This window comes from Triturus cristatus, chromosome 11 (assembly GCF_964204655.1).
Source record: "Triturus cristatus chromosome 11, aTriCri1.1, whole genome shotgun sequence".
Taxonomy (NCBI): domain Eukaryota; kingdom Metazoa; phylum Chordata; class Amphibia; order Caudata; family Salamandridae; genus Triturus; species Triturus cristatus.
In genome coordinates this window covers 581,877,747-581,904,284 of record NC_140594.1, presented here as the reverse complement: position 1 = coordinate 581,904,284, position 26,538 = coordinate 581,877,747, and the positions used below count along the sequence as shown (strand labels likewise).

General features: G+C 43.7%; 1 protein-coding gene across 2 annotated transcripts in view; it reads right to left on the bottom strand.

The window, feature by feature from the left end:
• Positions 1-4,458: 4,458 nt before the first annotated feature.
• Positions 4,459-26,538, bottom strand: part of HR (HR lysine demethylase and nuclear receptor corepressor) — a 388,960-nt gene continuing 366,880 nt past the window's right edge. For both annotated transcript variants that reach the window (XM_085633820.1, XM_085633818.1), the window contains 2 exons: positions 20,075-20,203; positions 4,459-7,434 (listed from right to left, as the gene is read on the bottom strand). In XM_085633820.1, the coding sequence (XP_085489946.1) occupies positions 7,372-7,434; positions 20,075-20,203 (192 nt within the window). In that variant the 3' untranslated portion in view covers positions 4,459-7,371. The remainder of the gene's footprint in view (positions 7,435-20,074; positions 20,204-26,538) is intronic.

Below are 26,538 nucleotides of genomic sequence, written 5' to 3'. Positions count from 1 at the left end.
TCAACGAGAAATGGAGGGAGAAAATGGAGGAAACCACCAGAAAGACTTTGAACTGGGACTTGACTCTACACAGCTTCAAGATGGCAATGCTCCACTGGGAAAAGGGCGGGGCGTGGTAAAACCAATAGAAACATTGACAAGTTCAGCAAAACCGAGGCCTGAGGGCTTGAGAGGAGCACCCCACAGGCTAAAGAGAGGTGACGCTATCAGCCGACCCTGGCCTGCACCCAGCCGAGGATGTAAGAAATGTGCATTGTTGACTATTTAATTGCCAGACCTCCGCACTCAATATTAAAGAGTTTAGGGTCATTTATTCCCACCATGCTTTTCTTTCCTGCATATTTCTTGGATGTATGGACTCCACCTTTACCCTCTCAGGTAGTTTACATGGCAGAGAGGGATGGTGGAGATCTGCCCCCCAGAGGGTATGGGGTGTTCTCCCAGTGTTGAGGTTTTGTGTTGGAACACTCAGGCTCAACCAGAAAGTCACCTCTGTACCAGTGAAAGCACTGCAATTACATGGCAACGGCAGATTGTACACTATGGGAATGCCAAAGACAATAACAACACTAGGTTAAACTGTGATGGCTGGAGGCAGGGATCTTCATTAGCACTGGCATGTCTGCTGTGTATGTACAATACACTCATCACCTCTACGTCCCTCGTTCTCATCCCAGTCATTACAAATTGAGGTGGTTCCACCTCTCAGACAGAAAAAATGCAGGAGAATTCTATGTAAGCCCTACCCACCCTCCTGGGTGCAATATAAGGGTATCTTACCCAGAATCCTCCTGTCTGTTTTTTCCGTCTCCTGAGATCTTCTTCATCACAGGATACAGTGTTATGACAATTCAAGAGACCTCTTTCGTCTAGTTTACCTATACACCAGCATGTGTAGGAGGTGATTCAAAATTAGTGGAAAGACCTAGAGAGGATCTCTGTCCCTAGATCTATGATGGAGCTGTATCCCCTTGAGCGTATGGCGAACGTTCTCCCAGACAATGTTGACGTGAATTCAGTGGTTGCCCCTGTGGTGGGCAGATCATTTATTGCAGAGGAGAACATTTTAAAGGACTCTGCTGATCTGAGGTGGATTATTTTCTGAAGAAAGGCTTCACTGGTTCCCATATGGCCATACGAGCTGGGATTTATGGTGCATACATGGCGCAATATTTAATTACCGACTTTAAGTCTCTTTTTCAGGCAATTCAAGATGATCAGTTGCTTCCAGCTACTGGAATCAATGGAGCGGCAAATAGAATTTCTATCCGACATCTCATTTGATGTGTCTAGAGCTTCCATTCTAGCCAGTGGAGCATCAGTTGCAGCTAGATGTAATTTATATTTTAAAGACTAGAATACCGATGCTGCTCATGGGTCTCTAAAGTTGGAGATGTCTTTTGAGGGCTCCAAGTTATTTGGAGGAGAGATTGAGCAGAAACTCCATTGCCTTTTCAGGGAACTGAAGCACTCTTCATCATTCAAGAAGGAGACTCCTAAATCCGCCAGATATTCAATTTCCTAGGGATCAAACCTTGACAGAGGGGATACATACTCTTCTGAAGAAAAGAGCTATTTATTCAGTCCCAAGGAAGGAGAAAGATCTGGGCATTTACTCAATTGTCTTCTTGGTATGGAAAGCATCGGGAGGCTACTCTTTAGTGATAAACCTAAAGAACCTCAACCGGTTTACCCCGGACATCAAATTCAAGATGGAGACTTTGCAGAGAATTGTTCCTTTAATTCCATCATGAAGTTTCATGACTACACTCGACCTCATGGATGCCTTTCTTCATATTGCAGTGGCAAAGGATTGGCAATTTCCGAGATTCACAGTCTTGAGATTCACAGTGGGAGTCTGGCACTGGCAATTTATGGTCCTTACTTTCAGGATCAACTCCGCCCCTTGAGTTTTTACAAAGATGATGGCTCCGGTAATGGCACACCTACATTTTATGGAAATCCCAAACTTCCCATATTTTGACACTGGCTGCTTCTGGCCCCTTCTTTCCAGGAGATATTCAAGTTTCTGGAAGCCACTATGGCAGTATAGAGCAGGTTAGGTCTTCGGCTCAACATTAGAAAGTGTCAATTGATATCGTCAAGGGAGATGAAGTTCATAGGGGTCATCTTCAACAGAGAGGTGGGGAAAATATTCCTTCCAAAATAAAGAATCTTCCGCCTTCAAACCCTGATATTGCTTCTTCTCTCCTGCTCGAAGATAACATCCAGATTGCCTCTGGAGATTCAGGGGCACATGGCAGCTTGTGTCTTCACAGTTCCAAGGACACGTCTTCATCTACACTCCTTCCTGTGGCACCCGCACAGATTTTATTCTCCTCTGGTTCACCCCTTGGATCATCTTGTTCCCTTATCCAGTCAGGTGAAACAGTACTTGATGTGGTGAATGAATTCGATCAATCTCTCAAAAGGTATGCGCATGCATCCGCAGCAGCCTGTAGTACTCACTACAGATGCAAGGAAAATTGGATGGGGAGCAACAGTTCTAACCCAGTCATACCAGCAGAAATAGTCTCTTTTGGAGCAGAGGAAATCATCCAACTGGAGGGAGCTCACAGCAATCCAGAGAGCTCTTGAAGGATTCAGAGATCTGATTTTTCAGAAGGATGTTCTAGTAAGGATGGACAATACGGTCTCTGTAGCTTATATCAAGCATCAGGGGAGCACTAGATCAAGGAACTTGAATCTGATTGCTACTGCAATAGGTCTATGGACAGAGACCAATCTTTTGGGTTTATCAGCAATCCACATCAACGCGAAAGATTACATTCACACAGACAATATCAGCAGAACTTGTCCTTACTCAATTAACCTGATCTACGTCGATCATGGTTCCCAACCCTGAGCAGACGGGCAATCTCTGCCCTATCGATTCTTCCACATGTTCCTTCTCCAATCAAGTCAATCTTAGCTCCTCTTCTAAATCTGATTCAGTTGGACTGGAGGTTAAAAGGTTGACCTTATTGAGTAAGGGTCTTCCGCCTCAATTGGTTCAGATGGTCCAAAATTTTAAGAAGACCCAGCACCTTTAAGGCCTACTCTAGGTATGGGGGTCACATTTGACATAAGGTGCTCTGTGCATAACCTTTCAGCCCTCTCCTATACTTTTTACATGGTTTTACAGTTCTTGGTGGGTAGGTTTCAGCTTAATCTGTTCCTTTCTACACTTAAATCACAGTCGTTCACAATAAAAGCTTTTAGATAGTTCTCCGAATATCACAGAGAAATTGACTCCCTAGTTAATAGAGTCTTTAGGAGTTTCTCAATCTTAAGACCGGTGGGAAAGTCTTCTCCTTGGGATTCCCCTCCAGTTCTATGATCACTTCAAGCACGTCCTTTTGAGCCTTTAGAGGAAATTGATCTGAAGTTCATTTCATATAAGGTGGTTTTTCTGGTGACATCACTTCCGCTCGTAGGATTAGTGAGCTTACGACCTTGTTCTGTCGACCTCCTTTTCTTAAGTTCTTTTATGATGGGGTGATTTTGAGACCACACCCTTCTTTCTTACCTAAAATGAATTCTTCCTTCCTTTTTTCATTCTCCTTCCTCTCAGAAAGGACATTTTCTACATTTGCTGGATGTTAAAAGGTCTTGTTACATTTATCTTAACAGCTCACAGCCTTTCAAGAAGTCAGACCATCTGTTTGTAACTTTTGGTCGAGGAGGAAGAAAGGCAACAAAGATGACTAAGTAGTAGGACTTAAAAGTAATGAAGATTACCAGTAAGTGATTGGGACATTCACTGCAATCCAGCCTCTGTTATGTGAGCTTTCCTCAGCGGAACAGTGCTTCAAGGGTGGGGGATGGCACAGAATTATGGCAGTAACAGTGCTCTATCCTCTTACGCCAGTACTGGTTCTGGATTCTTGTCTGTTACAGCCAACCTGCAACTTTCGTGCTCTCTTTGTTGTGTTTAAAACAGATTCAACAATACGTTCTCTGGTCCCGTCTATGTTACCAGAGCTCTAATTTAAAGAAGAAGGGTACCAGATGGATAATGATTGATAATGACCCCCCCCCCCCATATTACAGGAGATAAAACATATCTAGACTATTCTAGTTGTGTAAATTACAACAAGCAATTACAGGGCACCACTTAGTTGTTGAAGAGATGCACACACACACACAACACAAACCCCCACATTTGGTAAAGCCCTGTCTGAAGCAAGGTTATTCCATGAAGAGGCACAGCATGCGGAGGCTGCAGCAGTTGTAGGTAGTGACCCTAGAATTTCTGGACCCAAGAGCAAAAGGCAGAAAGAATCAGGTCCCTTTACCCCAGGACTAAGCTGTTGTCACCCAGGATTTACACCTGCTCTGCGGGACACAAAAGACCTACTGCCCAGCAGCGGCCACAGTGCTTCATCCATCTTGGTCTACTACAGCGCTTCATTTCATAACACCACACCCCACAGCATGCATTAAGAACTCTTAAAATTCTGCTACACCCTTACAAAGACTGGTCATTTATTTTATTATTGTGTTCTGTACATAGTCATCATAGAATTTAATGTGTATTTTAGTAAATAAAAATAGCTTTATTTTCAACTAAAGTTGCAAGTCTCATAATTTATTCTAGCTTATGGAGAAAGTCTGCCAAAGACAGCGATTTTGATTAGCTTAGGCCAGAATTGGCTCTTGGGATCAGTGCTAAGAAGACGGTCCCCGGGCCACTCTGGTAGAAGCCCGAGAACTCTGTGCAGCGGCAAATGTTGTACTCTGAGCTGCCCTTTGAACCAGGTTTCTTTTTGTTTTTGGTTGGCCAGCATGGATCATACCATTGCACATGATAAACATACAACTCTGAGAGAGGAACTATCATGGTGCGTGTCTTTGTTTCCAACTATGTTGTGTGTTACGGTTTCTTTCAGATGGGCCTGTCTGGATGTCATTGGGTGTCTAGGTATGTGCATGAGTAGGGTTAATTTCATGTTTATCTTTTGTGTATACTTGTTGGCGTGTATGATTGGAGTTGGTTTGTATGTGTGTGGCTGTGTGCATGGGTTTGAGAGGGGACTGAGACATATCTGGGTGGGCTGGTATGTCTGCCGGCCACCAAGTGTCTGTTGGAGTCTGTTTGGAATGTGTCTTTGCATTAGTGCATGTGCGTATGTCTTGTTGAATGGCAGTATGCCCAACTGGATGTATTAGTCTGTGTTTCTGTAGCTCTGAAAGTGTTTATGTGTTTGTCTCTGTGCATGTCACTAATCCAGAGAATCACACTGACCTAGAACACAGTTGGCAATAATACACAAGCCAGGACCATTGTCGATGGCTTCACCACACCTGAATAAATAAAAGACTGATATGTCCAGCTGCCACATCTGAATTCTTAAAGTCCACAAGTGCCTAGTGCAAGCATTATGTCATTATAGTGCACACTAACTGATGCGATACCCCATCATAAACGAGCCACCATGAGGTTTCACCGCATCAAAGGATGTAGCCAAAAACGCCCCCAACGTGGAGACACCAACACTAGAAAAAATGCCAAACATTACAATGTCATTGGGTGTGTATACATTTGTCATGTGAATAGGATGAACACTGTCTGTAATGTCATCAATAAGCACCAAGTGTGATCTCATCAGTAGGAGCACCATGTGTGATATCATCGGTGAAAGCAAAGCACCATTTGTGATGTCACCTGAGAATACAATGTGTGATGCTATCCCAGAGAGTACTACATGTTATGTCATTCAAGGCAGCATCTTGTGTGGTGCCATCAGCTAGGGCACCTCGCGTAATGTCATCTCAGAGACGCCATCCATGGTGCCATCCAAGACAGCACGATGTCTGATGTCATCAGCAAGGGAACTATGTTAACATGGGGATGAACACAATCAGTACCATGATGATGTTTCCAGTGTGGGCCCATGTGCAATGCCATCTGCATGTGCATGATGTCTGTCATTAAAACCCTGTGACAAGCACCAGGTGTGCTGCCATGGACGAGCCCCTCATGATGTACCAAGACTGATGTCAACAGCAGGGTGACTCCATAGTGTCTGCTAAAAGGGGCTACAGTTGTCAAATGTTACTACCTATTTTACAAAGTTCACGATTACAGACATTCTCACAGAAAAGCAAACCACAGGACTGGATCTCCCAGAATGGTCTAGAGTGGGTGTGAACAATCCACGCCAGCCGCCTCTGGAGAAATGGAGCTTTTTGGTCAAAGCGTGCCTCTACGTTGATGTGAACACCAGACATGATGTCATCACTGTGCGCTCCAAGAGTGATGTCATCAGAGCAGCAATCATGGTGTCATCAGCATCACCAACTAAAATGCCATCAGTGTTAGCTCAACTGTGATGAGATCAATACTTGCCCAACTATGCAATCAGGGAGTGTGGTACACAAGTTGTCATCACTGTAAGCACCAAGCATGAAATTAGTAGAACTAAAATGACATCAAGGAGGCCAACTACAATGTGACAGCAGCAAGCATGGTCTTATCAGAGAGGGAGAGAAATACAGCAGCAAATACGCTATCAGTATGAACTCAAACATGATGTTATCAGCAGGTCCACAACTATGATGCCATCAGTATGAGCCGAAACAGGATGTTATTAGCACAACTATGATGTCATCAGCATGTACTCAACTACCAACTATGATTTCATCAGTATGCACATTAAACATAAGGCCATCATACAAAGGCAAACAGGATGACTTCTTTACAAACTGTGAGATTGATGCAGTTGCAGAGTACACAAGTGGGCCAAACATCACCTGGTCTTTATTCCAGGGATGGGCCAAGTCTTTTGTTGCGATACAGCGACAGGTGAGCCCAGTTAAGACTAAGCTCAGTTTTTAGGAGTGCAAATGTATAGTCAGCATAGGCATTGTCTTCAGCTTGCCCAGGGCGAATCAGTTAACCAGTCTCCAGAAATGCAGCAGGGAGACTGTTGCCACTGAAGTGCCCTCGCCACGTACTGTCTGAGTTGTGCGATTCCCTTTCCATTTGTCCTGAATGCTGGACATTGGGATCTCAGTCCTTCCAGGAGAATTGTTGTTTGAGGGAAGTATCATTTTCCTTGGTGCAGAATAATTGGGCCACAATTTGTGCCTATTCTGAGGCTGCTCTTATCGTCACCAATATGTCAGCAAGGCAGCAAAGGGACTTCTCCTTACCTCTGCCTAACTGGCCATTGAGCTCTTGACTTTGTCAGCTCTAGAACCACACTGCCGTGCCCAGTGAACACACAGGACACTCCCTAAGGAAGGGGTTTCTGGATCTTGACTGGTTCCCAGCTTCCACCATGTCACTCCCAGGCCTGTGCACAGTCACGTCCTTTTTCCTGGGTTCCTGGTCCTCTGAGTGACACCCTGACTCTCCAGACTCCTTCAGTTGTAAACCTGCAGGATTTCCACCGCTTCCTTCACAGCACCAAACATTGCACCTTCAATCTGGAAAGCAAAAAAAACTTGGTTAAAACTGTGTGGGTTTTTTATGTCCCTAATTTGGAGAAGTTGTCAGAGGTTGTCAGGGGCTGATCTGATGTGAAAGAAGAGGCAGTCGGTGATGTATGGTGCATAGTGATGCAAAGTGCAATCTAGGGTGTCGTATATTTCAATATGTTCTGTGGGACCATATCTGGTGTGACACATAATGCTGTCTGTCTGTACATGGTCCTATGCATACATGTGTAGTACTGTAAAAGATACTCCTTTCTGACTCTTGCTTGTTACTCCATTTTGCTCTTTTTGCCTCTCCTACTTTCCATTGACAATTAACACATGGAGGCTAAGTCCCCTGATTTTCTCTGTTCGGTGTTTGCTTCCCTGCTGTTCTCCATTTTGGCTAGATCTGCATGCTGCATGGTACCATCTCCAATTCAGAAGACGCAAGATAGGACAGGATAGGAATGGATCATTCATGATAAGAAAGTGAGGGCCAGATGTAGGTGGCTAAATACCAGTCGGTAACCCCGAAATTCGGTAGATTTCAGGGTTACCGACCGGTATTTAGCCATTCCTAATGTAGGTGATGATTCGGTAAATACCGAATCGGTATTTACCGAATCGGTATTTACCGATTCGGTAAATGCAATGTAGAAAGCACATAAAGGAGTGCTTATGTGCTTTAAGAATTTGTTAATTACCACCAACTTCAAGTTAACAAATTCCTTCTCTTTTGAATTTTTTTTTAAGTGCCATGTGGCATAGGGCATGTATGTGTGCCACATGTGCACACAGGCACATTTCAGGGGTGCAACAGGGTGTTCTTTGAACACCCTGGCACCCTTGAAATACCTCCCGGTATTACCGATTCGGTAATACCGAATCGCTAATACAGAATGGCTTTACATTCATTCCTATGGGCCTCCAAGCCCATAGGAATGAATGGGTAGGTATTCTTTATTACCGAATCGGTATTACCGATTCGGTAATAAGGAATATTAAGGAATCTGTATTTTTTTACATTAGCTACATAAGAAATAAAATTCGGTATTAAGAATTCGGTATTTATGGATTATCTACATCTGGCCCTAAGTACTAAGAAGACCCTAAAAAGTGGAAACAAACAGTGTGACAACCTTCTTGCCTCACTGACCAATGGAGAGACTCCTGGGGCCTCTTTAATAAAAAGTGTTGCATCGCTGCGTGAAAACAGCAATGCAACACTTTTCAGTGCGTCCACCTTGGATACGCCGTACTTACTGTACGGTTCTTTATGTAGTAAGAATTTACAGATACGTCAGTTTTCCTGACGAATCTGTCGGCACAAAAGTGGTGCATTGCAGGGGTGTGTCTGAAAACAGACGCAAATCTAGCAATGTGTCCTTTCACATGAGGCAAGCCCCATGTGATAGGGCCTGCGTCACTCATAGATTTCACTGCACCACTACTACAAGCCTTTTTAGCAGGGGAACGCCCACCCTGCATACATTATACCTGATACAGGTATAATGTAGTTAACAGGTATAATGTAGTGCAGTATTTTACAAAGTGATGCATCTGCCTAGATGCGTCACTTTGTAAATAGGGCGCAGAGTGGTGCATAATTTGCTCAACATAAATTAATGACAGACAGAAATCCTTGTAAGTAGGTGGTATTCTTCTCTGTCTGAGAGAACAAATAGCCCTTTGATTTGAGTCAGGAACAACCTCAGGCCCACTGTCGCCTTCTTTACCAAACTCATTAGAGGATTTTGTCGACCAGCTCCAGTATCTACTGTTTCTTCATATTAACTCTGTCCATGCCACCCACTCCACCTTCTATCTTGCCTCCTATGGGCAACAACGAACCATTGAAACACCCAGGGCCAGAAAAATGCATCTTCAGATCCATAATCCTTAATGAAACCTCCACATTTTACCTCCACAGACAGGGGAATATTTACAAGGAGCTTGCGCCCCCACTGCATCACTTTTTTGATGCAGCAGCGGAGCACTCCTTACTCCATATTTACAAAGTGACACATTAGGCCCAAGATGTCACTTTTCTCAGTCCTGCATCATTTTTCTCCTGTGCCACAACCTGCTGCGTCAGGTTATGTTAATCATATGCAAGGTAGGCATTCAACCGTAATATCCAGTGCCGAACTGATGCATGCATATTTACAAGTATTGTGCAGAGTCAAAAATGCATCTCAATTCTTGCGCATCAGCAAACTAGGTGTAAAAATAATGCATCGGCATTGGTACATATTCAGAACATTCCACAGCACTTTGGCAATCTCAACTATGCCATGGAGCTTCTCATACTGCAGCTCGAAGCAGGAAGTAGACGACAATGACCTCCACTACTAAAACCACCTCCACTATCACTACGTAGGCAGCACAGGAGAAGGGAGCAGACATACCGACAGAACATTTACCCCATTAACCTCAGGGAGGAGGAGGCCATCACCCGTAAGGGCTCAGGAGAGAGTCCATTGTCCTACTCCTGCACCACATTGAACCAAGGCTGCAGACAACAGCCCAGAGGTACACCAACATCTCTCTGCAGGCCAAGCTGCTGGCAGTACTACGTCTGGTTCATTCCAACCCACCGCAGCCGAATTAGCTGGAATATGTCAGCCATCCTTTTCAGCATTCCTACCCTCTGTCCTGGATGCCATCATAAACCTCACACTCCAGTACCTCATGTTTCCCAACACACCGCAGAAATAACTGGAAAACAAGCAAGGCTTCTATGACATTGCAAGATTCACACATGTGTTGGGGGCAATAGACTGCACACATTTGCAAGTTTTGCCTCCTGTGCTTACATCCCACCTGTACCGTAATAGGAAGCACACATATTCCATCAATGTGCGGCAATAGTGGACCATATAGGGCTGTTCATCAATGTGCTGGTAAAGTACCTTGGAAGTGCTCATGATGCATACATCCTCAGACATTGCATCATAAATTAGCGCTTCCAGAATGGTACATATGGTAATGGCCTACTGGATGGTAAGTACATCTCAAGCACATGACTGACCTCATGACAGTAAACTGTGTAGGATAAAATAGCCAAATTTGTGTTGGGTGAATAAGACAGTGTATACATAGCAGGTGCGGGCCTTGCACCATACTACATGACACATGTGCAAAACAACCCTTCAAGTTACATATCTTAAGACCTCTTAAGCAATTGTGGGTCTCATGAATAGGAGGCCTGTGCTGTTGTAGCGCACATTTAAATGATGCTCTGGTGGAGCAGTTCTCGCAATCATCTCCATGAGGCAATGCATAGTCACCCTGTTTGCCCTTGCATGGCCTTATAGATATGGACTAAAGCAAGGCACTGCACAGTGCTGCGTTGCCTTACTCTACGTCAAGGATGTGTTCTATGGGTTTTGACATATTCTCAGAATTACAAGGACCTGGGAAACAGGAAATGTGTCAAAAATGTGTGCCTTCCCAGGCGATCTGTAACAAGGAGAAATAACTTCATTTTATCCTTGTTATTTACTCCTCTGTGTGCTGCATTCAGCAGCACACATACAAAGAGAGAAGAAGGCGTCATTGTTTGTTTTTGTGCATGAATGTGTCCCTTTCTGCATAAAAACAATTGAGCCCACACTGCACACACATGGTGCAATGGTGCATGTTTTGGCGCTAGTCACCAATCTGTGATCTTGCGCATGCAGAAGGAACACCAATTCGCCACTTTGTCATGAATATGGCAAATTCCTGCCCTTTTTCTTTGGATACAGGGCAGCACAACTAAGTGACTCGCTATGCTGGCCTGGGGCAACAGCCTGTAAATGAGGTCCTGTGAGTGTTTCTAAATGGTGGAAAGATTCTGAGCAATGCAACACTATGTAACATGCTGTGGCACGATGTTGTTTTGAATGAAGGGTCTCCATTTCTGTTGTCTGTGTGTCCCCACAGATAACTCACATTGTCATGAGGCATGCCATGTAATCAATACCTGTGAAAATGAACATTTTTAAAGGTTACACACATCTGGCCCTCCCTAGGTCATGCGTACCATGAAAAATTACAATAGTCATCATATATACACACCTGCCATACAATGTGCGCTCAATTGTGTGCCACACAAACCTACTCTATCAGTCCTCCATGGGTACTGACTGTGCAGCAAGGTAGACCCTCATGCACAAAGTACAGCCCCCAAGACACGTAGCTACACATCCACCATACATATAATGTGCCTGTCTTGTTGCAGTGCTGCCCATTGTCTGCCAGTGCAGGCTGCAAACCCAGGACACTGAATCATTGTGAAAAATATGAAATATATCATACACTGTCCTCAATCAGTGAGGCAGTGTAGTTCTGAGAGTCTACCAGTTGCGCTGTACAGTGCAAGAACTCCACATATCTCTCCCCCTGTGTACTGTCAACACAGTGGACACAGTGCACTGCCATGTGTAGAATATCATGCCCCACAATGACATTCACTCACTAATCTCTCAATGGAAGTAGCCAATGAACAACAGGGACTACTACTGTCACATCTAAATATGTGTGAATGAATGAGACATTATCAACTGCCCTGTCTACATTTGGTAAAGTCTGGCATGTATTACTTCAGAAATCCCAATAGTAGTCCCAACAAACATACAAGAGGCGTGTGAGAGAAGTCTCTCCTCAATCGCTAACTGAATCTCCTACTAGGAAAGATACACCACGTTCGTGCACTGGGACATAGCTGGGTGCCCTGCACAACATGACCCTTTTTGTCCACATTGCCCCTTGTTAATATTCACCTTGCGGCTGTGGTTGTTCCTCTTGTGCTGCACTGTCGTATCCTGGGACTCCAAACTCATCTGGAATGACAGCTGCCACCTGCTCCTCCATGGCATCCAGCTCCTCCTGGGGAGCTGGGCTCCCTCCTCCGGTATGCATTGCTGCCTTCGTACAGCGCTTATAATTGTGCCAGCACTTCTTGCAATGGGTGACAGTCCCCTTTGCTTGCCCCACACAGTTGATCTTCTCCACGATGGACTGCCAAATGGCTTCTTACCTCCCTAGTGGCAATTTGGAGGTGACAAACAGCTGATGTTGGTGCTGTGTCACCTTTGTGATCAAGATATCATTCTCCTCCCTACTGAAGTTGAACTTTCTCTTCCTCTTTCCCTGCAACTCTGCCTGGATATCCTGGCTAGTGCTGGGTGGTTGTCCTTGCTTCTGTAGCCGGCTCTCTGCTCCACTTCTGACTTCTGTGAAGCGTGCTATTGTTTTCCCTGATGCGTCAGTTTTTGTACTTTTCTGATGCAATCCAAACTCATAAGTTATGTAGGGCTGATTTGCATCACTTTACGACCCATAAGTCAGCCCTGGATCACTTTCCCTTACGACATGGGGCTCACGGATACGTAATTGTTTATGACGCACATAGATCCTTACGACACGGTGCGCCGTAATGTAAATAGGATGCATCCATGGGGCAGGATTTTGTCGTACCAAGGCGCAAGTTGTTTTGACATATCGCTGACACAATGCAGCAATGCGTCATTTCTTGTAAATATGCACCTTAGTTTCCACTAGTGACTCGCGCCACCCGTATGGAACTCTCTAATATCTCATTGAAGATGATAAGTTCTGGCCATGCTTGTATAGCCTTGCTGATTGTCCTTGGAAATTATTTTCTCTGATTGTGACTGTCCTCAATAATGACCTTTAAGTCACATGGAACTGGCTGTGTTCTTGATAACGTCTTGCCACATGCCTCATGAAGGAAGTATCGTCAAAACCCCTATCTTTGTTCTTCCTCTTCATCCAAAGAAGGTTCAACTGAATGCCACTCTAAATTCTAAATAACACAGCAAACCTTCTCTCCTGGAAACAATTTCCAGGAACCCATTCACAGGAGATGTCATAATACTTGTCGGAAAGTGCCCCTTTTGACATGGTTACCTCCTATTTGTTGCCTGTTATCTGGTGCAATTTAGACTGAAAGTATGCTGGGTTTCTGCTAACCAGGTCCCCAGGACCAGTGTTCTTTGCTTAAACTGTATGATTCTTCCACAATTGGCAACCTTTTAAGATCCCTTGTAAGCCCCTAGTAAGTGGTACTCCTGGTACCTAGGGCATTGGACCTAAAGAGGGTCCCTGAGGACTGCAGCACAAACTGTGCCACCCTAAGGGATCCCCCACCAAGCTCTTGCAAACTGCCATTGCAGCTTGCGTCTTTTGGTGCAGAGAAAACCGAAGAGTTGACATGGCACACATCCCTGTGTGCCATGCCTCCCAACACTACATGTGGTACAGGTAAGTCACCCCTATGGCAGGCCTTACAGCCCTAAGCCAGCGTGCACTATACCCACGTGAGGGCATATCTGTGAGAGTGGATATGTCCCAGCGATATCTAAGTTCACCCTTAGATATTACCAGTGCACAGGGAAGCCATAACGAGTACATGGGCTGGACACTCATCATTACGAGTTCCCCAGCTACATGATGGCTACACTATATCCCAAGGTGTTTGGTACCAAACACCTCATCTTAATAAACCAACATTAATGCCAGTGTTGGATTTATTGATAAATGCATACAGAGGGCACCTTAGAGGTGCTCCCTGAAAACCTACCAACTACTAGTGTGTTGACTGGTTGGTCTCGACCAGCCAGCCACCATAGACAGGCTTCTGACCTCCTGAGGTGAGAGCCTTTGCTCTCGGAGGACAGGAACAAAGCATGCTCTGGGCGGAGGTGTTCACCCCTTCAAGTAGGAGGGACACTCCAGGGCGGGAAGCTTCAAAGGACTGCCGCCTTTGTTATGTGACCCGGGCCTCTCCAGATAGTGGAGCTGTCCCCTCAGGTCCTGACCCTACTTTTTGGTGGCAAAACAGGTGGGAAAATCTGTTAGATTAGGAGGTGTGACCACATTCAGCCAGCACCACCCCCTACGTCAGGGCAGCTGATGTGGACCCCACTCTTCAGATTCCTCCATGTTGTTTTCGATAGAATTAGCATTCTAGGGTCAGGGTTAGGGTTATGCCCTCCTCCCACAGGAAGTGGTCATATAGGGGGTTTAGAGACCCTAAAGGTAGGTAGCCCATTGGCTACTACCTGGCACTCCCTATAATGCCCCTAAATTGAGTATCTAGGTGGCACCCCTAAACCCAAGAACTCAGATTCAACGGACCTGCCGAAGAGAAACGAAGAAGAGTCACTACCTGGTGAGAACTGCAGCAGAATTTTGGACTTTGGTGAGAAGCCCAGGCTGTTTTCAGCCCTCTCCCGAAAATCACGACAGAGAGACTCGTCCTGCGAGCTGGAGAACTACCAAGCCTTGGGTAGCCTGTCAGCACTTCCACAAACACCAAAGTCTCCCTTGGAGTAGAGGAGCTACTCCCCTGCAGTCCACAGGCACCAACAACCAGAGTCTGGTCCACCACCTTGCAGGTACTCTGCCTGACTCGTGCTGCAGATGACCAGGAGAAGGTACACATGCTCTGGAAGGTCAGGTCTGTCTCCCCACCAAGTGTGAAGACACCAGGAGCAACCGGATCCGTGCTGTACCAACCCCGGGGAACCGGACGCCCTGCATCAAACACCAACCGTGCATGCCCAGACCGGATCCTTACTGCACAAGGACCTTGCAGATCCTCAGCCTGACTGTAGCTGCAGATGACCAGGAGAAGGTACTCATGCTCTGGAAGGTCAGATCTGTCTCCCCACCAAGTCTGAAGACGCCAGGACCAACCGGATCCGTGCTGTACCAACCCCAGGGGTACCAGATGCCCTGCACCAAACACCGACAGTGCATGCCCAGACTGGATCCTCACTGCACCAGGACCAAGCAACCATCAAGGGACATCAGCATCACTGAGACCCATTTCGAGAGTAGCCCAGCTGCTTTGATTTTGACCCTGCCAGCTGTTGTCCCTGGCTGCGGGGTACATTTTTGTGCGCCTAGCCCAGCCGAGCAAACCTCTCTGCTCCCGAGCCCCCCGGCCTGGGTCCCAATGAACCAGCTGTGCACACTTTCTCCAAAACCCCTTGTGACCTGAGCCCCCATTTGGGAGCCCTTGGACTTGCCTCTTTTAGGTGGCCCCCTCTTTTCCGTAGCACTCGAGCTACCAGCCTCGCCAGCACCCTGCTCCCAGTAGAACCCGGGTGGTTCCCAAAGAACTGCTAGTAGTACTTTGAAAGTATTAAACCACTCCCGGAGCTAGAAAGTCCAGATTCAAATCACTTAAGTAGCTTTCAGTTTATTAGGGAAAATAATTTAGAAGGTGATATTACCTGAATACTCCGTACAGATGCTATTCTTTTAAAACTGTGGGCTGGACATACTGGCTTCAACACATGCGGAATCTCAGTTTCAAAAGTAGTGAAACTAAAATATCCAAATATCTTAAGACGCTTAGACCAGAAGGAAGATTTTAATCATTTCCTTCGAACACTGAATACAGCAAATCACTTTAAAGGTCCTACAGACCCTAATACTTAAGGAAATTTGCTCATTATGTATATATATTATTAATGATAATCATTAGCACGTAATGCGACAGTCAACCCCACCTCTGAAGAACATAGCAATCTGAACCTAACTGCATCACATCACTTCTAGTACTAGATCAAAAATGTAAATATCAGAGTGAATGAACGTCTGATTTGTTCCTGTAATATCGCTGGTATAGAGCAACACATTAATTCAAGTGGCGAAAATGTAATCACTTTTTTTTAACCGATATCACTTCTTTACCTTCAAGAAACCTGGACAACCGAACTGTACACCCTAGCAGTGGGCAATCAATTTTAATAAATGACAACTTCAGAATAAAAAGCTCTGGAATCCAAACAAGATTACATGCTCATACTCCTTTTGAGAATCAGGAACCAAATCCAATTATTGCTAGTAAATGTTCACTTTTCTCCTAAGTTAATTAAAAATAAAGGTAAATTTGAAACCACACTCAATGAGTTAGAGAACATTTTGGAACAATACACTAACGGATGATAACAATAACAAGTGACAGGAGAATTCACCAACAGAGGATTCATCTGAAAAAGCCTGGAATCTCTATCAACCTCTAACACCTGACTATGTGAACAAAGAGGAAACAAATAACAGATGTATGAAAAATGTATAAAATGAATTAGGCTATCAGTCATTGAATGGTATAATCCCCCAAAATCAACAGGCTAGACCCACATTTATCACAACCAAATTCAAAAGTATCATAGATTTTACTTTCATTCACCCTTCACGATTTCACTATTGTAAATGTTTTGAGATTCTTTTGAGGAAAGAGAGTGATCACAATCACCAGGAAATAAAATTATGGCTTATTGACGAGCACTATCATATAAATAAATTCCTCAATAATATTAATTTAATCTTAATCAATTCCAAAAGAATTAGAGGAAACTCAGCTTTGATTGTGGAGAAGTGGAGAAGTGTGGCTCAATGGTTAGAGCGGCAGACCCTGATGCAGAGGTCTGGCCTGGGACCAGGGTTCAATTCCCTGCCTCAGCGGGTCTTGGGCTCAAAAAATTCCATGGACCTGATAATTCTTGCCTCGGTGCCTACTCTAATCATGGAGTCCCACTCTGCAACTCTAGGCAATAGCTTGCTTAATCTCCACAACGCTAAGGATGCCTGTCCTCCACCTTGGGGTGCCCAGGAGTGGACGCCTCACAGGGAAAGCCAGGATGGCTTCCACAGTGGTATTTGTGCAAGCGCCTTGAGACCCTTGCGGGTGAGTAGCGCGCTATATAAGTATCAATTTACATTGTAAATTAGCATCCTTGAACAATCAAGAATTTATAGTAATAAGATTGTCCATAACTAATTACATTAACCACAAGTCATCTAACTGGCACAGCGAATGGGAAACTCTGTTAAATTTAACTCTTCAATTTACTTCTACTAATTCCATTAATAGACACAATACCATAATTTGTTCTGTGAATTGATTCTCTATTAACTGTTGAATTACTTTAACAAAAAGACAGCACAGGAAACTAATGTGAGATCTCCTGAAAAATTGCACTCTCTTCACATCAAACACTAAAATGCACGCAATGGACAGGATATAAAGGAAATTCATATGAGAGATCAGGACGTAGCTTAGGCAAAATTAATTGCAGCCATCAAGTCGAACAGTACTAAAGAATTTTCATCTTTAAGTGGTCCAAGAACCAAGTTGTATGAATCAGCCAATGAGTGTATTATATCAAACTATATACTTTCAAGAACATACTAAAATCTGTCTTCAAATAACATCAGTATGCTAACCCTAATTTTGAATTACTCAAATACAGCCTTGAATGTAACCCAACAAGAAATTAAGGCTTTGCCAAAAAATTCCTAATCTTCACTAGATGCGGGCCCAAGTGGCATCCCCACTAATGTTCTAAAAAGAGACCCATCTCTGTGACGCGCATTATTACATCAAGTATTTGTTCAAATATTATCGACCAGCAAGATACAATAATCATAGAAGGGAGCTAGTATGCATCTGATTCATACAAAGGACTGATAGATGATCCTAAAAACTGCTTTTATTCATCCAATTAATAAAAAAAGACTGCAAGATGATCCTATAAACTAGTGGCTAATAGCCCTTCTCAACTCCCACTGAAATACCTGTTGAATAACTCCAAATTGTGGAACACTCTGCCGCACAGCCTGCCCTGTAGCCCCTCGGAATCTGTCTTCAGACTTAATCTTAAAACTATTTTGTTTGATACCTCTCTCGTGGCTATGTAATCATTAGTTCCTCCCTTACTCTTGCGGGCTTTCCGCTAGCGTCGGGAATCCTCCTCGGAGGTAGCTGTGTGTCTATAAATGCCATGAATTGAATTGAATTGAATCTGTAAGTTGTCTGGGCTGAGTCCAGGATCTGTAAGTGCTTTTATCGCAGCATATTTCCTACACCATAATAATTCATTAGAAAAATGCTGAAACATGGATTTAGTGATAAACATTGGCAGGTCAAACGTGTCAGTATTTTGCAGGGAGAAGCGGCTGGTATTTGCTGGAATATGTGGATTTTTGTATGGTGAGCACCAAAATCTGCATATTGTTGTAAAAAAATCAAAATTGTCTGGTATTTATTGCACAGGATAAATTACAAGTTAGCATATTCAGATTTTATCAGGTGCAATAAATATCACACCATTTACCGGACCGCTTTTAATGAAGACCTAAAGGTTCAGAAGAATAACAATATATTCACGTAAAATGAATCTGAACGATTACTAAAATCAGTGATTGTCCTAAAGATATTTCCTGAATCTGGCTCTCGCGACCGAAGTATACAGAAGTTGCTGTTGGAGTTGAGTCAGTGACCACAGATTTGTATATAGCAGTTGTGAGGGAGAGGCTGGGAGCTTGAGATCATGAGGGTGCAGAGAATTCAGAGTATGGAGAAGCTGCAATGATGTAAATTCAGTGCAAAGATGGTGATTGGCTTCTGCTGAGAGACTGTTACTGTGCATGCTCCCATGTAGAGCTGATTGGTTGTGGCACAGAATTCGTGTGGGTAAATATTGTGATTGTAAGTTTGGAGACTGACAAATCTGTAGCCTTGATATATGAGATTGTGCTAGTGTGACTGTTAATAGAGGAAGTAGAGAGGTTCGGACTGCCAATATAGAGTTGAGATGTTATAACTGGATGAATTCAGGGATTTTAAAAGATGTGCTTATGTAGTGCATGAACAAGAAAAGTCATGATTGCGGACATCTGGGGAGTGGAATGATTGTAAGTATATGAATTTGAAGAATTTAGAGAATGTGACAGTAAATTTGCAGAATTAAAAGGTTGTGATTAGGGATTTAGGAATTTAGGGCCGCATTTATGACGCCCCTTGCGCCCCTGCAACGTAATTTTTTGTGATGTTCCATGGCACAGGAGCCTGCTCCATATTTACGAGGTAGCACTAAGCCACTTTTTTACTTAATGTTTCCTCGTAAATACTGTTCTGTTTAACACAGTTTTCTGCATTGAAGGGGCATGCAATGGGTGTTGTTGGAGGCGTTCCCGGCAACATCCATGGGTTTTTGACACTGCCCCAGATTTACGAGAAATTGGAAATCGAGTCAGCGCCAAAAACGTACGCCTCCCCAGGGGAGGCGTAAGGGAGGCACAAGGAGGAGAAATATCTTTTTTTTCCTTTACTATATGTGCTGCAGAAGTCAGCACACATAGAAAGAGAAAAGCGCCTCTTATGATTGTTTTTGTGCAGGAAGGGTTACCTTCCTGCACAAAAATAATCAACCCCGCAACACAGGCACCCTTGCACCATGGTACAAAGGTGCCTGCATTGGCGCACGGCAGCCCATTGTGCACCATGGAAAAGGACAGTAATGCACTGTATCTGATAGATACGGCGCATTCATTCTCTTTTCTTTTGCCGTAGAGCAGCGGAGCAGGAAGGCCTGTGGTGCTGCCCGAAGGCAAAACATCCTAAATGAGGCCAAGCAACCGCAGGAGTGAAATTGGGAAACTGAGAGGATGTGACTGTGAATTCCGGGAGCACAGAAGATGACTGAATTTGGGGACAATAGGCTGATGGGGTTTATATAGGACATTGCATCTGTATGAATTTGGTGGATTGACAGGACGCAGCTGTGTGAATTTGAGAAACTGAAAAGCTGGTTTGTGTGAATTTGTAGAGAGTAGCGTGACTCACCTGTGCAGAGAAATTGTAAGTGGACGGCTGAGCCTTCCTCACAGAATGCATCAGGTGGGCGGACAGGGAGGCATTCTCAGGTGACAAGAATGCCTGGGTGATGCTGATAGTGTTGGTGAAGCTGTGCACCTGGGAAACAGAAAGATGGTTACCAAAATGCGTGTTTTATCCTTCAGCAGCCTCAGCTTTATATGTAATCAACATATATTGTAGAATTTTCCATAAACATAAAGTTAGTCACCTGTAGAAAGGTTATCCAGTACATAGATTAGATTTGAAACCTTTAGAAAAGCGTAACTGCATTTAGAGAAAATGTCGCGATAGTTCTCGAAAAAGATTTCGCTTAACCCCTTCAGTGCCCCGCCCTTTCCCCGCCCTGTGCCGGGCGTTACATTAGCGGGCGGGGTTCACGCCTCTCCTGTGCAGAGTAAGGAGAGACAGCGATTTGCACTGTGTCACCTTACTCATGATTTATGAGGCCACTCAAAGTCACGTAGGGTGGCTTTGCATGGCTTCATAAATCTTTACAAGAGCCCTGCGTCACACACGTTCCACTTTACTTGGGCCCGATTCACAAAGAAAACTGAGACAAAAGTCTAACTTTACGACAGAAAACTGAGACAAAAGTCTAACTTTACGACTTTCCTTTCGGTATTCATAAAAGGAGTTTATAAAAAGTTAGGCTTTTGTCTCAGTTTTAGTCTCAGTTAAACTTAAGACCAAAACTTAAGTTTCATTGAGACAAAAGTCTAACTTTACTACTCAAAATGCCCTTTGTGAATACCAAAAGTCGTAAAGTAAGACTTTTGTCTTAGTTTACCTTTGTGAATCGGGCCCAGAGCCTAATAGAGAAAGCAATGGGACTTATTTAAAATTTGGCGGACAAGGGACATCTGCCAAAAACTGGCTGATAAACCATCCACCTTATTTAGATTGTATAAGGCCTCTATGCACTCTAAATACGGTAGATGGGGCATCTGCCACTTTTTGCTGGGTCCCGTGCCATGCATATTAAATTATTAAGCTGACATTTACAGAGCAATATTACTGCCTGCGTAATAGCAAGTGCATGGCGTATATCTTCCCACAATACACCAGGTCCTGCACTGTAGGGGTGCCATTAGCGTCTGGAATCAGTAAGCTAAGGCTACCTGTAGCCAGTTGCTAAAAATGGTTGTGAGCCCTTTTAACTCTACATTATTACCACTCTTTGCCTTTCATCTAGCCCATCGGTGTCCACGAGTCTGGATCCAGGTCAGCAGTTAAGGACTGTGTAAATGGTTCTATTTTGATATACTGTATGTATATTTATATTACGCAGTTATCCTGAAAATCGGACAAGGATCCAGCACTGCTGGCCTTTCAGTATTTCAGTAAAAGCTGTTGAGGGTCTAAGGGTGAAAGAAGGGTTTGATCCTGTGCCATTGGAAAGTTGAAGAGTGTAAGATGTCACTTTCACTACTGCTGAAATTGTGGTGGATCTAGGCAGAGCCATGAGCTAGGAAGAAAGGCCCTGAGTTTGTAATATCCTTATACTTTAAAAAAATAACATGGAAAAAGTAGTTTCGCAATACTAGTGAGCAAACTAAAAATCAGAAAAAAGACCAGAATCTTGACCGATTGATTAATATGAAAATAATCTAACAAAATCAGGATGCATATGAATGTCACATCTGCCAGCAAAAAGTTGAATTTTGAAACGTTTTTAAAAAACTAAAGTGCCTAATGTGGGTAATTCTTTATGACAAAAGTTTGAATGTGTGATTGACTCTGCCAGAGTTTTGCACTGTGATTTTCATACAGAAACCAAATGCCATCCAGAACCAGCTTTGATTATTCGTGATTAAATGTGCTGTAGCGACAAGTAAGCAAGTTTAATGATGTCCAGCAAAACTAGTAATGGCAGTCAGTGATGAAAACATTTTTTTTTCAAAGCATGAACACAAATTCAGGCTTGTTGCGAAATAACACAGGTGTCCATGGACAGCAGAAGGAAATCTAATGAGCACCTGTTCAGCCCCAAGATGATACACTAGAAACATGATAAGCCATGGGAATGACTTACAGCCAAATGGCAATGGAAACTCCTCATTTTTCTGAAGGGAATACTAAGTCCAATGGAGAATCCAGTGGAGGAATTTCTTGCACCACCCTATTCTTTTAGAAAAAAGGAACTCTGCTGGTGGGTTCTTCTCAAGATTTTGCAATTTCTCAAGAAATCAGAAGATTTTCTATAGCCATCTAAGTGAAAATGAGTCTTTAAGTCTTAGTACCCCACGGCCATTCTCTCGAGAAAGATGCAGGTGGTCAAAAATACAGGTTGTATTTAGGAATGGGAGTCTGGAGAAGGGGACCAGGCCACACTCAAAGTGTGGATGCTCCACCGGGCCCCTGTGAGAAGGCAAATACATTTTAAAATGTTGTGTTTAACCCAGTGGGTCTCCCTGGGCATACACAAGCTTCTTAACTTCATAAAAGTGACAACTGACTTATCCATTCCGACTCATATCATTTTGAATGCTCACTCACTGCAGGACAGAGCTCGATAAATTAATAAAGCATTCCCACAAGAAATTCATAACTCTAAGAGCATGATGTAAGAAATAGCCATGCTAGACTTCTGGTCTGTCTGATCTCTCAGCACCAAGGGCCAGATATGTATGACCATTTCATTTTGCGAGTCTCTAATTGAGATTTTTTGCACCTCGCAATGTGGAACTCGCAAAATGCGATGTATACTAACATGTCTCGGATACATTTAGCGATTCCCAATGGGGTTGCAAATGACCTACCTCATCAATATTCATGAGGTAGGTCTCAATTTGCAACCCATTGGGAATGGCCTGTAATCACAGGGATGGTGGACTACTGAGGTCAGCAGACCACCATGTCTGTGATTGTTTTTTAAATAAAACCAATTTTTAAAAAAAATGAAAAGTTTCCTTTTCATTTTTTAGGAGTAGGCAGTGGTCCGTGGAACCACTGCCTGCTCTTAAACAATGTTGGTGTATACATAGACAAAGGGAAAGGGGTCCCTTGGGGACCCCTTCCCATTTGTAAATGGGTTACCACCTCCTTCACGGAGTTGGTAAAGTATGAATGTTTTGCGACTGCATTTCAGTCGCAAAACATTCATACATGCTCCTACGACTCGCTATTAGGAAGGGATGCCCTTGAAACGCCGCTTCCTAATACCGACTAGCAGACCTTATTTTGCAAGTCGGTAATAGGTTACCGACTTGCAAAATAGGGTTAGAACATGTGAAAAGACTCTTTAGTGTTTGCAAATGGCCCGATTCACAGAAGTGAAGAAAATAATATCATTGTACACCAGTAGCTCTAAAGGCCAATCATGTGGGAGTCTTTTAAAACCTGAACACGAAGATCTCACAAATCCTCTAGAGGAATTGGCAAGCAAGTCTATATCCAATAAACCCTCAAAGACTAAACGAGTAACAAACACATTCTCTCTTAACCAGAAATGCTCTGCCCAAAAGCATACGAGGTACCTATGTACTGTTACATTTCTGACACTGCACAAAGAGATCTGTGACAAAACTACAATATATGTCTTTGTGTGGGGTGAAACAAAAATAAATCATATCGATTGCTGTCAGCTCTAAATTGCTTGAATCCAGCTTCTTGTTCAAGTGCAACATAGAAACCTTGCACTGAAAAGGTCTCAATGTGTGCTCCTGGGTACATGGTCCTTCGAGAGCCTCAGAGTTGAAGCTCTACCAGGAAGTCAAATTAAAGCTTTAATTTCACAAGCCCTTCTATCAAAAGATGTTGCTGCACTGGAGTAACCTTATGTGATTCTGCCAGTCACCTTGGTATCCATCGCCAGTGGTTGCAGCGCCCAATTACCGAAGGACTCCAGGGACCCACATAAAACCAAACAGCACTTAGTACAGAAAATGACTTGGAACCAACTCTTCAACAGAGGACATTGATATTGTATCAAAATAAAGCCTATCTGTCCTTCGCAAAATTCTCTAGATTAATCTCAGGGTCCACAATCCCAGGCTCTTATGCTTTTAACAAAGAAAAATTTTGAGCCTTTAATTTCAAGGTTTTCAGAGATAAGTCCGTGACTTCCTTTTCGAACAACTGAGATGGTCCCTGCTTTCTTTTTTTTTTCAACCAAGAGAACCCACCCTCAAATTTCTCCTACCAATGTATTACCCTCTCCTTTTCATTACACCAAAGCATGACACTAAACCAAACCCCAACACTAGCAGTAGCTCTAAAACCGCCTCCATCTATATTCCTAAACCTATTACTAACTCAATACCTAATACTCACTCTACCCTTACCCGATAGGCCTTTTTTTTTTAACTCTAACACTAACCGTGCAATCATCACTTGCATGCACACTTCCCTGAGGTTTTTGACATCAAATTTTAGGAGACTCCCTTTTTTGTGTCAATGTTTCTTTCTCCAGAGGTTTTGTCCGTAAAAGCCAGAAACCAAATGACTTCATACCTGCAAACCTAGGGGCATATTTACAAGGTAACGATGCTGGGTGGTGCTGGCAGCCATCTTGCTGCGTTGGGTTGCATCATCAGTAAAGTGCAGGGATGTGTCCTATTTACAACAATATGACGCATCCCTGTGCTTTCCTCAGTGCTGGTGCAAAATAGGCTGCCTAGTGCCAAAGCAGGCACCCTTGCACCACGGTTCAAGGGTGCCTGCGTTGCTGGAATGATTGTTTTTGTGCAAGAAGGAATATCTTCTTGCACAAAAACAATCATTGATTGTTTTTTACTCCTATGTGTGCTGCAGAATGTAGCACACATATAAAGAGGAAAAAACAAGGAGGAATAAAAGTACTTCTCCACGCTGTGCCACTTTTACGCCTCCCCTGGGGAGGCATTACAATCTGACGCTTTCCCAGGTTTACGAAACCTTGTAAATCTGGGAAAGCGTTAGAATCCATGGGTGTTGCGTGGGAACACCCACAGCAACACACATGGAACGCCCCTTTCATGCAGAGTAATGTGTGAAAGGGAGCCATCTTTAAAAGTCATGTGAAGCCACGCATCGGTGGCTTTGCGTTGCCTTGTAAATATGGTCCATCACACCTCACCACCGGAACGTGAAAAAAAGTGACGCTCTGGTGGCACAAGGGGGTTGTAAATATGCCCCCAAGTTTGATGTCCCCCAATTGATGGGAAAACTGGTGATGTACAATAGGTCAGCCATCTTGTAAGTACCTATTATGGTCCCTATAAAGCGTAGATTAAAACATACACTTGACTGCTTGTTTATGCAGACATACAGCCACAATCGTTCTGCAGATTGTATGTGTCCATAGAACCAACCTGTAGCAGATTGGAAGAATCCTAAAGTTATTGGCCCACCAAAATCTAAAAAATCTTAGGCATAACCTTTGACAGTTTCTGACAGGCATACGGAAGAAAGTTCCGGCTTTAAAAAACACATGTGTTAATTAAACGTTAATTAAACAGGCCATTATGAACTTGATGAAGACGCTGAGTGTTTGAAATTGTTAGAGTATGTGGCAGCGTGCAATAGGGTTTGAAAGTTCATAGTTGGAAAATCAGTGTAATTAATTTCCTTAAGATGATATCTGAAATTTTTCTAATGTGGCACGCATGGAGTAAAATAACTGCGGTTGAAGGACTACAGATACATTCTGTCAACGCATCTAAATGATATTTACTGATTCATGGATGCAAGAAGCTTTTCACCATGAAACTACACTGCCCAAAATTCCTTATGATTGGATGCAGGATCCATACAACCAGAAACTGCACTTCCTAAGATTCATTGAGCTAGACAGAGGCAGCGTTCAATCAGGCCCTGGCCCAAAGGGAGGGCTTCCTTTCCAAACCGGAAACTCTGGGGATCCCCATCTGGTTCATTAAGGATGTGACTGCCAAAAGTAGGCTTTAAGTGCAGTGAGCAAACTGCCATAATCCTCAGATCATAGCTGAAGCAGAGGCTTCCTGGGGAGGCGTGGTGATTTTCTGTCAGTATTTCCTAAATAGCCACTCTTTCCAGAAGCATCCTGTACTCTTTGCCAGCTCCCCCACAACACCTACTGTCTACCCACAGGAGCACTAGAATGTATTGCTCTTTTGAATACATGCAGATAACATTGTCAAGGCATTTGTGAGATCAGACTCAAAGGTACTTCCCAGTGTATCTGGGGAATTTCCTAAAGCAACATTTTGTATTTTGCACTCATCTTTTCTGGTTCATGGCAGCTTCAGGCTCATGAGGTTGCTCCCTGCTTCCCAACCCAAAGCGGTCTTTCTTTTGTTATGTTAAATACTGCTATAAAGAACAGTGTACCCTAGGCTTGGGGACCATGCATGGAACAATGTGCTGCTACACATGTTTTAATGGCTCGCCTAAATCGCAGTTGAACTCTGTACTTCTCGGCCAGGTGTAAAATGCTCGCCACCAATGCTGTCTCCATGGAAAATGTTCTTCTG